The sequence below is a fragment of the Heterodontus francisci genome, chromosome 3 (assembly GCF_036365525.1).
Source record: "Heterodontus francisci isolate sHetFra1 chromosome 3, sHetFra1.hap1, whole genome shotgun sequence".
NCBI classification, from domain to species: Eukaryota; Metazoa; Chordata; class Chondrichthyes; order Heterodontiformes; family Heterodontidae; genus Heterodontus; species Heterodontus francisci.
The window spans coordinates 11,312,524-11,326,553 of NC_090373.1; the positions used below are offsets into that span (position 1 = coordinate 11,312,524).

Below are 14,030 nucleotides of genomic sequence, written 5' to 3' on the forward strand. Positions count from 1 at the left end.
CAAGACTTTGACACATCCTTCCTAAAGTGCGGTGCCCAGAACTGGACATCTTATTCCAGCTGAGGCCTAACCAGTGATTTGTAAAGGCTTAGCAAGACTTAGTTTATTTTATATTCAATGCACCGATTTAGTTTAGAGATACAGCACTGAAACAGGCCCTTCGGCCCACCGAGTCTGTGCCGACCATCAACCACCCATTTATACTAATCCTACTCTAATTCCATATTCTTACCACATCCCCACCTGTCCCTATATTTCCCTACCACCTACCTATACTAGGGACAATTGCTAATAGCCAATTTACCTATCAACCTGCAAGTCTTTGGCATGTGGGAGGAAACCGGAGTACCCGGAGGAAACCCACGCAGACACAGGGAGAACTTGCAAACTCCACACAGGCAGTACCCAGAATTGAACCCGGGTTGCTGGAGCTGTGAGGCTGCGGTGCTAACCACTGCGCCATTGTGCCGCCCAATCCTAAGAATTCCACATGCTTTCTTAACCATCTTATCAACTTGTCCTACCAACTAAGATTTTTGAATATGTACCCCCAGGTCCGACTGCTCTTGCATCCCCATCAATATGGTACCATTTAGATTATACTGCCCCTCTATATTGTTCCTCTCAAAGTGTATCATTTCACACTAAGCCACATTAAATTGCATCTACCATGCTGTCTTCCCATCTCATCAGAATCAATCAAAAACACATCCTTTCACCATTACTCTCTGCCTCCTATCCCTTAGTCAATTACATACCCAAGTTACCACTGCCCCCTTAACTCCAAGTGCTATTTTTCCAAATAAGTCTGTTAAGTGATTCTTTATCAAATGCCTTTTGAAAGTCCACATATACGTTTACTGTAGGTCAGGCAGCATCTGTGGAAAGAGAAAGAGTTAACCTTTCAGGTCGTGACCTTTCATCAGAACTGGGGGCGGGGGGAAACAACGGTTCGAGGAGATGATTGTCTAGGAGATATCTGTAATCGTGGGTGGATCCGAAACACGAAGAAAGGTCACTACCTGAAAGGTTAACTCTTGTTTCTCTCTCCACAAATGCTGCCTGACCTGCTGAGTATTTCCAGGATTTTCTGTTTTTGTTTCAGATTTTCAGCATCTGCAGTATTTTGCTTTTGTATACATCTACTTTCATCAACCCTCTCTGTCACTTCATCAAAGAAGTCAATCAGGATAGTCAGACATGATTTGCCTTGAACAAATCCATGCTGGTTGTCCCTTATTAAGCCACATTTCTCCAAATGAGAATTCATTTAATCCATGACCTGGTAGTTTACCAACACTGGTGTTAGAGTAAGTGGCCTGTAATTTACCAGGTTGATCCCTCTCCCCTTGTTTGCATAGGATTTTGGCCATCTAGGCCTATGGTCAGGCACGTTCTCTCCAAATCGCTTTACTTTAACACCCTCCTTAAAACTCACCAAGGTTTTAGTTGCCCTTTATCAAATTGTTTCTTTGGCCTCCACAAAGCTCCTTGGGATGATATTCTACATTAAAGGCACTATATAAATGCAAGTTGTTGCTCTTGTTGGACAACATTATAAATCAAGCTTATAATACTTGTACTTTATTCAATATTAATGAATTTATTTTTGATCACAGTTTTAAATTTTCAAGTAGAATCTGAAGTTAAATTCTTTTTACCTTCTTGCTATCAAGCAACATTTTAACTTTGAGGAGTAACACGTCATTAACCATGATTTCTTCATTTTTATAAAGAATCTGAAAGGTTCTACTGCAGACTGTACAATCGTGGGCAGCAGGGGGAAAGGTGAGTTCAGAACCTAGAAAAGGAGAATGAAAAGTACAACAGCCAGTAAATCTTACAATACTTGGTATCACATGGTATTTATTATTTACTTAAAATGAGTTTCAAGTGGGTTCTGATAACAATATTAAAATATGAAATGCCACAGTTAAACAAAGACCTTGTATATATCACAGTCTTGGAAACATCTCAGTGCTTCATACGCAATGAATTACCTTTGAAGTGCTGTACTGCTTTCAATGTAATAAGCCTAGCAGCCATTTTGGACATAGCAATGTCCCTTAATGGTCATGAGGTGGATAACCTGACTCTTCAAATCAAGGAACTTCATGGTAGCCAAAGAAACAGATATGATAAAGGGCAACTAAAACCTTGGTGAGTTTTAAGGAGGGTGTTAAAGTAAAGCGATTTAGAGAGAACATGCCTGACCAAAGGCTGAGGTGGCCAAAATCCTATTCAAGAGGGGAGAGGGGTAAACCTAGTAACTACAGCAAGTAAATAGTAAGTGAGTAATAAGAAGTGATGTGGTGCCTATTAGGGACAAAGAAGATTAGTATACTTCATGCGTACTTGGTAGAGGAAGAGGATGTTGACAAAATATCAGTAGAAGTAGAGATGTTAGGGATAGTGGATGGAGTGAAATTGATTGGCAGGATGTACTGGAAGACTGGCTGTGCGTGTATATGAATGTGCAGATTGTGGTAAATAAGATTGGTTAGCTGAAATCGCATATAGTAACGTGGAAATATATTGTTGTGGCAATAACGGAGACCTGGCTCAAAAAAAGGCAGTACTGGGTACTAAACATTCCTGGATACTAGGAAAGATAGGGAAGGAAGCGGAATAGGGCGGCACAGTGGCGCAGTGGTTAGCACCGCAGCCTCACAGCTCCAGTGACCCGGGTTCGATTCTGGGTACTGCCTGTGTGGAGTTTGCAAGTTCTCCCTGTGACTGCGTGGGTTTTCGCAAAGGCGAGCCTCTATAAACAGTGTGCAAATCACACGCAGCTTCCACAGTTCGGACTGCGACACCGACCACTCCCTGGTGTGCAGCAAAGTTAGACTCAAACCAAAGAAGCTACATCACTCCAAGAAGAAGGGCCGCCCGCGGATCAACACGAACAGAATTTCTTATCCACAGCTGTTACATAAGTTTCTGAATTCACTTGAAAAAGCCCTTCAAAACACTCCTGCAGAGGATGCAGAGACGAAGTGGGCCCACATCAGAGACGCCATCTATGACTCAGCAATGACCACCTTTGGCAAACGTGAGAAGCAGAATGCAGACTGGTTTCAATCTCACTTTGAAGAGCTGGAACCTGTCATAGCCGCTATGCGAAATGCACTGTTGAACTACAAGCCCCCAGCGAGTTAACATCCATAGCACTTAAGTAGCCAGAAGCGATGCACAAAGAACAGCCAGGCGCTGTGCAAATGACTACTGGCAACACCTATGCAGTCATATTCAGCTGGCCTCCGACACCGGAAACATCAGAGGAATGTATGATGGCATTAAGAGAGCTTTTGGGTCAACCATCAAGAAGATTGCGCCCCCTCAAGTCTAAATCAGGGGAAACGATCACTGACCAACGCAAACAAATGGACCGCTGGGTGGAGAACTACCTAGAACTGTACTCCGGGGAAAATACTGTCACTGAGACCGCCCTCAATGCAGCCCAGTCTCTGCCAGTCATGGATGAGCTGGACGAACAGCCAACAAAATCAGAACTCAGTGATGCCATTGATACTCTAGCCAGTGGAAAAGCCCCTGGAAAGGACGGCATTACCCCTGAAATAATCAAGAGTGCCAAGCCTGCTATACTCTCAGCACTCCATGAACTGCTTTGCCTGTGCTGGGACGAGGGAGCCAATATCATCACCCTCTATAAGAACAAGGGTGACCGCAACAACTACCGTGGAATCTCCCTGCTCAGCATAGTGGGGAAAGTCTTCGCTCTAGTTGTTTTAAACAGACTCCAGAAGCTGGCTGAGCGTGTCTACCCTGAGGCATAGTGTGGCTTTCAAGCAGAGAGATCCACCATTGACATGCTGTTCTCCCTTCGCCAGCTACAGGAGAAATGCCACGAACAACAGATGCCCCTCTATGTTGCTTTCATTGATCTCACCAAAGCCTTCGACCTCGTCAGCAGACGTGGTCTCTTCAGACTACTAGAAAAGATCGGTCCACCAAAGCTACTAAGTATCACCACCTCATTCCATGACAATATGAAAGGCACAATTCAGCATAGCGGTGCTTTATGAGACACGTTTCCTATTCTGAGTGGCGTGAAACAGGGCTGTGTTCTCGCACCTACACTGTTTGGGATTTTCTTCTCCCTGTTCTCACATACGTTCAAGTCTTCAGAAGAAGGAATTTTCCTCCACACAAGATCGGATGGCAGGTTGTTCAACCTTGCCCATCTTAGAGCGAAGACCAAAGTACAGAAAGTCCTCATCAGGGAACTCCTCTTTGCTGACGATGCTGCATTAACATCCCACACAGAAAAGTGTCTGCAGAGACTCATCGACAGGATTGCAGCTGCCTGCAACGAATTTGGCCTAACCATCAGCCTCAAGAAAACGAACATCATGGGGCAGGATGTCAGAAATGCTCCATCCATCAATATTGGCGACCACGCTCTGGAAGTGGTTCAAGAGTTCACCTACCTAGGCTCAACTATCACCAGTAACCTGTCTCTCAATGCAGAAATCAACAAGCGCATGGGAAAGGCGTCTGCTACGATGTCCAGACTGGCCAAGAGAGTGTGGGAAAATGGTGCACTGACACAGAACACAAAAGTCCGAGTGTTTCAAGCCTGTGTCCTCAGTACCTTGCCCTATGGCAGTGAGGCCGTATGTCAACCAAGAGCGACATCTCAACTCATTCCATCTTCGCTGCCTCCAGAGAATTCCTGGCATCAGGTGGCAGGACCTTATCTCCAACGCAGAAGTCCTTGAGGTGGCCAGCATACACACCCTACTGAGCCAGCGATGCTTGAGATGGCTTGGCCATGTGAGCCGCATGGAAGATGGCAGGATCCCCAAGGATGCATTGTACAATGAGCCCGTCACTGGTATCAGACCCACCGGCCGACCATGTCTCCCCTTTAAAGACGTCTGCAAACGCGACATGAAGTCCTGTGACGTTGACCACAAGTCATGGGAGTCAGTTGCCAGTGATCTCCAGAGCTGGTGGACAGCCATAAAGGCGGGGCTAAAGAGTGGCGAGTCGAAGAGACTTAGCAGTTGGCAGGAAAAAAGACAGAAGTGCAAGGAGAGAGCCAACTGTGTAACAGCCCTGACAACCAATTTTATCTGCAGCGCTTGTGGAAGAGTCTGTCACTCTAGAATTGGCCTTTATAGCCACTCCAGGTGCAGTTTCACAAACCACTGACCACCACCAGGCGCTTACACATTGTCTCTCGAGACAAGGAGGCCAAAGAAGAAGAAGAACAACAAAGGTTAATGAAGAGAATGCAATGGATGTTACCTATATGGATATTAAGAAAATGTTTGACAAAGTATCACATTAAAAGGCTGGTTAACAAAATTGAGCCTCATTGAATAGAAGGGTCAGTGTGAGCTTGGATTAAATTAAGGACAGAAAACAGCAAGTCGTGGTAAATGGTAGTTTTTCAGACTGGAGGATGGAAGACAGTAGTATTCCTCAAGGGCCAGTGCTACAACCATTGTTTTTTTTGATATATATATAAATATATATATGATTTGTATATTGGAAAAAAAGAGTAAAATTTCAAAATTTGCCAATGATAGCCAACTTGGAGGTGTGGCAAATAATGAAGTTCTGAAGAAGGGTCACTGACCTGAAACGTTAACTCTGCTTTTCTCTTCACAGATGCTGCCAGACCTGCTGAGTATTTCCAGCGTTTCTTGTTTTGAGGACAAATTGAGAGATTGGTTAGTAAAGCAAATGGGAACTTGGGCTTCATAAATAGAGGTATTGAGTACAAAAGCAAATAAGTTACGCTGAACCTTTATAAAGCTCTGGTTAGGCCATAGCTAAAGAACTGCGTCCACTTCTGGTCATCACATTTTAGGAAGGATGTAAAACGTCCTTTACAGGGTGCAGAGGAGAGTTACCAGAATGGCTCCAGGGAATGATAGTTTAGCTACAAGGTTAGGCTGGAGCAGCTGAGGTTGTTCTCCATGGAGCAAAGGAGGTCGAGACGAGGTCTGATAGCAGTGTACAAGATCATACGAACATACGAATTAGGAGGAGCAGGCCACTCGACCCTTCGAGCCTGCTCCGCCATTCAGTAAGCTCATGGCTGAACTGATTACTCCACATTTCCACCTACCCCCGATAACCTTCCACCCCCTTGCTTCTCAAGACTTATGACAGGTTTAGATAAGGTAAACAAAGAAAAGCTGTTCCCATTAGCTGATGGTACAAGGACTAGGAGACAAAGATTTAAGGTTTTGGGCAAGAGATAACTTGGGGGATGTGAGGAAGAACATTTTTACACAGTGAGTGGTTATGGTCGCTGCCTAGAACTGTGGTGGAAGCAGAGACAATCAATGATTTCAAAAAGAAATTGGATAGGTACTTGAGAGAAATAAACTTGAAGTGCTGCAGGGATAGAGCGAGGAAGTGGGATGACTGGATTACTCTACGGAGAGCCGGCATAGACTCAATGGGCTGAATGGCCTCCTTCTGTACCATTATGACTATGATTATGACAATTTGCTTTTCTTTTGGGTGAGTCACTTGAGGCAAGAATAAAGGCCAGGATATCAGAAAAAAAATCCTTCTCTACTTTGAATAGTGCCATGGGGAATCTTTAATATGCATTTTAACCACCAGGGACAGGTAAATGATTTAACAGCAGATAGTTTAAATATTTGTGCAAATACATACTGATGGAAAGTAATTATTCAACTCCACTATTTCCTTATTTTTATTCACAATATCATTACTAGCTTTCAAGGGAGCCACATTACTCCTGGCCACCCTCTTTTTCCTTACATAATTGTAAAACATTGTATTCATTTTGATATCATTCACAGGGAGTGGAGAAAGGAAAAAGGATAATCTCAGTATAATAAACTGTCTGAAGTAGTTAAGACTGTGGATGTCCTAACAATAATCTTCCGAAGTCCTCTCAATTCGGTAACTGCTCCTTTAGATTGGAAAACTGTGCATATCCCTCCAGTACTTAAGGTGAGAGGAGGAAAATCAGGGAATTGTAAACCAGTTGGTCTAACATCTGTTGTCAGGACATTACTCGAGTCTATACTTAAAGATAGGGTGACTGAACACCTTAGAGATTTTCAGCTGATCAGTGTCAGCCAGCATGGATTTGTAAAGGGTAGGCCATGCCTGACAAACCTGACTGAACCTTTTGAAAAGATGATTAAAGTAGTTGACAGGGGAACATCTATGGATATTATTTATATGGGCTTCCAGAAGGAATTTGATAATGTCCCTCCAAAGAGACTGCAAGCTGAAGTTGCAGCCCATGGAACTGATGGCCAATTACTGACCTGGTCACGATGATGCAGGAGGTGGCCACTCAGCCTATTAAGTCCATGCCACCAATCTATAAAGCATGCAGTCAGTCCTATTCCCCCGTTCTATCCCTACAAGCCTGCAAGTTTATTTCCCTCAAGTGCCCATCCAATTTTCTTTTGAAATCATTCACCGTCTCCACTTCCACCACCCTCATAAGCAGCAAGTTCCAGGTCATTGTCCCTCACTGTGTAAAAAAGTCTGCCTCACATCCCCCTGCATCTCTTGCCCAAAATCTTAAATCTGTGTCCTAGTCCTTGTGCCATCAGCTAAAGGAAACAGCTTTTCTTGGTCTACCTTATCTAAACCTGTCATAATCGTATACACCTCTATCAGTTCTCCCCCCAATCTCCTTTGCCACATGGAGAACAACCTAACCTTGTAGCTAAGATCCCTGGAACCATTCTGGTTAATCTCCTCTGCACCCTCTCAAGGGCCCTCACATCCTTCCTAAAGCGTGGCGAACAGAACTGAATGCAATACTCCAGTTGGGGACTAACCAGAGTTTTGCAAAGGTTCAGCACAACTTCCCAGCTTTGTATTTAATACCTCTAAGTTATTTATTACCTGGTTAGAAAATTAGCTGAGCAGGAGGAGCTAGGGAGTAGGGATAATGGCAGATAATCTAATTGGAACGATGTAACTAGTAGTGTTCCGCAAGGATCTGTGTTGGGGCCTCAACTATTCATCATATTTATTAACTTAGATGATCGGATAGAAAGCCACATACCCAAATTTGCAAATTACACAAAGGTAGGTGACATTGTAAGCAATGTAGATGGAAGTTTAACGTTAAAACAAGATATTGATAGATTAATTGAATGGGCAAGACTGTGACAAATGAATTTCAATGTTGGTAAATGTGAGGTCAACAGGATAATTTCTAAAAGGTGAAAAGCTAGAAGCAGTGGAGGTCCAAAGAGACTTGCGGGGGTGGAGGGTGGTGGTGGGGGGAGCAGGTCCAGGGACACAGATTAAAATGTCACAAACAAGGTACAGAAAATAATCTGAAGGGCTACCACAATGCTGGCCTTTATAGCTAGAGGACTAGAATACAAAAGGAGCAGAAATCATGCTTCAGCAATAAAAAAAAGTCCTGGTTAGACTACACCTGGAATACTGTTAGCAGTTCTGGGTACTGGCCTAGAAGGAGTACAACATAGATTTAGAAGAATGATACCAGGACTCCAAGGATTAAATTACGAGGGATTACATAAACTAGGGATCCGTTCCTTGAAATTTAGAAGGTTCACAGATGATTTGATAAAAGTTCAAGATATTAAGGGGAACAGATAGGGTAGACAGAGAAACTTTTTGCTGGTGCGGGTGTCCAGGACTGGAGGACATAGTCTAAAAGTTAAATCTAGACCTGTCAGGAGCGAAATTAAAAAACATTTTTATGCACAAAGGGTGTTACAAGTGTGGAACTCTCTTCAGCAAACGGAACTTGATGCTAGATCAGTTGTAAATTTTAAATCTGAAACTGATAAGATTTTTGTTATCCATAGGTGTTCAGGGTATGCGGCAAAGGAGGGTATATGGAGTTAGGTCGCATGATCTCATTGAATGGCGAAACAGGAACTTCGGAACAGGAGTAAGCCAATGAAGAGATCAACTCCACAGGCACCAGCCAAGAGTCTACACTGCAAGTGTAAATTATGTCATCACTGTTAATCTGATTATGTCCTTGATTACAAGTAAAAATCCTGGCTGATTTTTCTCTAATTCAGAGATAAGAGCAACTGCAGTGTTCTTCAATAAAAAACAGAAAGTGCTGGAAATACTCAGTAAGTCTGGCAGCATCTGTGGAGAGAGAAGCAGAGTTAACGTTTCAGGTCTATAACCTTTCATCAGAACTGCAGTGCTCTTACCTCTGATTCATAAAGATTAGCTAATATAGACATGCCAGAAATTACATCTGGGATCTTCTGGTCTGCATAGCTGAGTTGCATTCTGAATGAACTCCTTAAACCATGAAAGGTGCCCTTTCATACAACTGTTAAGCATCAGATACCTGCAGGATACAAACATTCTCCCATAACTCTTGACCTGATCATTGCATGTAACAGCTACATTCAGTGCAAAAATGTGATATTCATTATAGCTCAATATTACATACTGATAACACCTTTAGTAACTAAAATTGTAATAAAAATTTCAGCTGCCTGTTTACTTCAAATAGGAAGTAAACTGATGCCCTTAATTAAGATGCCACCTCCAATCACGGCAGAAACATTATGCTGGTGCCACAAGTTAGTCACCTAAATTTACAGTACTTTGAACTAAAATCGTAATCAAAATATCTACTCAAAACACAAATTTATAGGCAAAAAAGAATTGCTCAGTTAATTAACAGATAGTTTTCTGAGCAGCAATTCGTTCTGCTATGGAGTGGGAAGATGTAAATTAGTACCCACATTTTCCCCTCAGCTGGGATACCAAGGCACACCCAGCAGAGGACGTGGCAGAATACTGATTAACTGCAGCTACGCACATTAAAAGCTACACACCATCTAGTTTTATGGATTATGCCTTGAGGGGTTTTCTTAAAATATATAGCGTGGCTATTCTTGTTTCGTCATTGCTTTGGTAAAAAATCTAATTCAACAAAGGTTTGAACAGTTTAAACAAAAATCACAATTTAAAGTACAAATTACTACTTACAAGCTGCTATAATTTGGGTGAACATAAAAATAAGTGTGACGGAAATCACACCTGCCAAATGGAAACATATTAATTTCATCATATGGGATACTACTGAAACTTTTTTTTACTGGACATTGCACATAACTTGTTTAAAAAAAAACAACAAAGCTAGCCATGGTTGCACAGTTGAATAGAGACACAACGGGAGTGCTCACTGATTCAATTAACAAGATTGGACTAGGCAATAATGATAATCAACATCTTTGTCTGTGTAAGAGCCAGAACTCCACACCTCACTGAGTGTGAATGAAGAGCTTTGAAATCCAACAAACCTCCCAGAATATGCTGTTTCAAACAAAGATAGTCACATGACCTACCTGCTGGCCAAACTGGGGACCTTTTGAATTGTGCCACACAGAAAGAGATCAGACTGCGAATTGAACAGAAAGGAGAAGGAAGGTCTCCCCTCCCTCTGCCTCTCTCTCCCTAGCAAAGTTCCAGGAATGCCTCAGTGGCAGTGTAAGTCTCAAGACTGCAGAACTTTACTGGAAACCACTGAGAAGACAACTGAAACCTCTCTTTAGCAATCTGGTACCAGAGAAGCAAGTCTGAAAATGTGCACTAGGCCCCAGCGAAAACTCCATGACCTCAAGTTCAACCAAGGACTTTACATTAAAGACAAAGGATAGTAACTGAATTCCATTTACTGCCAACTCTACTTCAAGCTGCCCCGCAATTCTTTCTCCCTCTCTGTATCTATTTGTGCATATGTTTATCTCATATGCATGCTAGCGTGGTTGTGTTGTATATTTTAGTAATTTTAACTGAGTTAAAGTGATAAGGCTAATAAACTTACATCTTTCCTGTTTGAACCTAAGAAAACCTGTCTGATTGGTTCATTTGCAATTACAATTAGAGAATGGTGTGCAAAGACTCACTGAGGTGGTAAGATAAAAACACTGTATTTTTAAAGATAAACCCTGTTACGGCCAAACCAGGAAAGGGGCAAGAAAGAAGCCCGAGACCCCTTCCTCACCTGGTTGTAACATAAGCCATGGAACACTACATAACAATGATTGTGTAATTTGGTTTGTAAACGTGTCAAAGTATTTTTTGTAAAGTGACTGCATTCTCTGAGTTATACAGCTACAAGTCTGTTAATAAAAATGAAAATTAATGTAAACAAAATGATTTCAATTTAACAGAAAATTCAGTTAAAGTTGAATTTACTTTGTGTTGATTTACTGCAGTTTTACATCTCTCAAATGTTCTATACTAAAATGTCAGTTGCAAAATTCTCATTGTATTTATCTGCCTCTATGTAGCAATAGAAAGTGGCAACTGACCTAGTTGTAAAGGTAACTGAAGTGAAAAACAATGTACAGAATTTGCAACATTAAGCCTGTGTCTTCCACAATCAACTCCATAATTGACACTTTCAGAATATAAGTTCCCTTGAGATTCCACAATGATTCTCTCTTCACTATTTCCCCACAAAGAAAGAAAATATCCTGGAATCACGATCCAACTTTATATTCGACATGCTTCAGCTTTAAGTAGTTGTCTTTTTTGGGTACTTTCCAAAATCAGAGAAACTCTGGAATCATTGGGCTGCACTCTTAAAGCTGACTGCCGATCTTGGTGGTGAGTTTCAAAAATGGCGCAGTGCACGTGCACTGCGGAGCCGCCGCGATATTTAGCGGCTCATTTACATGGAGGGGGCGGACCATCCGCACCTGATGACTTGGGGGAGGGCAGAACATCGATGATGTAGAGGGAGTGGATCGCCCGCCCCCAATGACGTGGGAGGGCGGGTGGGCATTTGATCCCCGGCAGTGGCACTGTCGCCACCAGTCAAGTGCCGGCGCCATTTTTAAAGGGCTTCAAGCCCTTACAAATAATTTCAATTTTTAAAGAGAAATAGATGTTAGTTACATTTTAAAATTTAATAAAAGATTGAAGTCCCTCTCCCACCACCCCCATGACCAAACAATTTGTTTATTGCCCTCTCCCCCCACCAAAAAAAACTTTTCTTCCCATCCCAAACTTCCCCACCCCAACTTTATTAACTTTGCCCTTCAACCCCTTCCTACCATCCCCTCAGCCAATGGGAAGAGTTTTCGCCACTTCCCCCACATCGCTCCCCCCCGCACACCTCCCCCCGACCTGAAAACATTACTCCTCCCCCCTCCCCATCAGTGTTCCGCCTCGGATCTCTGAATAGAGATCCGAAGGCGCGGGACTTCCAACAACCGGCCGGAATATCGGCGTGGGACGGTTGTCGTGGAAAGGTGAGCAATTATTCAGTGATTAACATTTATTTAAATATTTAAATTCAATTTCCAAGCAGCAGGGGTCACCACGAGGCCTCTCCGCTGCCGGTAAAATGGGGTGGAACCTTCCCAGCGCTGGGGGGGCGGGGGGCTGATAAAATCCAGCCGATTATGTTTAACACAAGTTAATGATCGCTACCTGTACATAACGATTATCAAGCCTTAATTCTGTTCTGAACAAAATATTCATGCAGCCTTTTAAAAAAAGGGTATCGACACGGCATTAACTGCTTTATCTGGGAGTTTATTTTACACTTCACAAGAAAAAAACATTCCAGTCTCCAATCTCGTTTATGGCAATATCTAATTCCTCTGGTTCTATGCTCATAGTTCAAAGTAAATAACTTGCTTTGCATTTACATTGTCTATTCAGCAACAATGTAGAAAACTGTATGCTCGCTCTTGATCTTTCCTGTAAAAAAACAAATTTAATTCTGAAAGTCTCTCTGCTTAAGAATGAGCTTCATGTCACTATCATCCTTAGGCACCCTGTAAACTTACCAATAGATGAAATGCTCTGTGAGCTGCACATAATATGTAATAGCCTCCTAAATAATCGACACAGGATTAAAGTTCTTCATTTTAATACCCCTGAAATGATCCAAGTACTTTACATTAGCAGGATTTTACATTTCCTGTATGATTGGCTGTAGGTAGTTCTGTCACCAAGCATGAAAGGTATACTTCCATCCAATGCACCATAATGACAATTTTTATTTATATAGCACCTTAAACATCCCAAAGCGCTTTGCAGAAGTGGTTAGATAAAATTTGACACGGAGTCATATACGGATATATTCAGACAGGTGACCAATAGCTTGCTTAAAGAAAAAGGTTTTAACGAGTATCATAAAAGAGGGAATTCCAGAGCTTCAGGCCTAGACTGGTGAAGGAATGGCTACCAATGGTAACAAAACGGTAACTGGAGATGCACAAGCGGCCAAAATTAGACGAACACAGTTCTCAGAGGCTAGAAAATCTTAGAGAAAGGGCCAAAGCCATGGGGGAATTTGAAAACAGATAAGAATTTAAATGTGAGGTTTTGCTAGACCGGGAGCCAACATGGGCTAGCGCGCACATGGGCGATGGGTGAACAGGGCTCATTGAGAGTTAGGATACAGGCAGCAAAGTATTGAATGAGTTCAAGTTTCTGCAGGTTCAGGGTCACTACAGTGAAAATTGCAGTGGGTCCAATTTGCTTTAAACATTCATCATATGTGGGTTAGAGTTGTCTGTCTGAAAGATTTAGCCTCCAATTACTTCGACAGAGACTCATTTCATCAAGTATATATCTCCTAATGCATCTGGGAAAAATGCAGATCACCCACATCTGTGCCACACCCGATGCCATAGATGCATCTGCCGTGTCCACTGCTTTTTTGTAGCAGTGTAGTCAGGACACTATGGCAACAGCTTTGACCACCTATGGCAAACGTGTGAAGAGAAATGCAGACTGGTTTCAATCTCATTTTGAAGAGCTGGAACCTGTCGCAGCCGCTAAGTGCATTGCACTGTTGAACTACAAGAAAGCTCCCAGCGAGTTAACATCCATAGCACTTAAAGCAGCCAGAAGCGCTGCACAAAGAACAGCCAGGCGCTGCACAAATGACGACTGACAACACCTATGCAGGCATATTCAGCTGGCCTCCGACACCGGAATCATCAGAGGAATGTATGATGGCATTAAGAGAGCTTTTGGGCCAACCATCAAGAAGATCGCCCCCCTCAAATCTAAAT

General features: G+C 42.6%; 1 protein-coding gene across 8 annotated transcripts in view; it reads right to left on the reverse strand.

Annotated features, from left to right (window-relative positions):
- The window catches only part of fam135a (family with sequence similarity 135 member A), a 319,597-nt gene that overhangs the window by 186,847 nt on the left and 118,720 nt on the right, over positions 1-14,030 (reverse strand). For 7 of the 8 annotated variants that reach the window (XR_010970367.1, XM_068020127.1, XM_068020126.1 and 4 more), the window contains exon 1: positions 1,662-1,797. Coding sequence is in view for 7 of the 8 variants with exons in the window: in XM_068020127.1 (XP_067876228.1) it covers positions 1,662-1,715 (54 nt within the window). In the remaining variant the exon portion in view is untranslated. Of the gene's footprint in view, positions 1-1,661; positions 1,802-5,608; positions 5,623-8,617; positions 8,665-14,030 lie in introns of those variants that run through there. The other variant, XM_068020133.1, reaches the window with a different exon arrangement.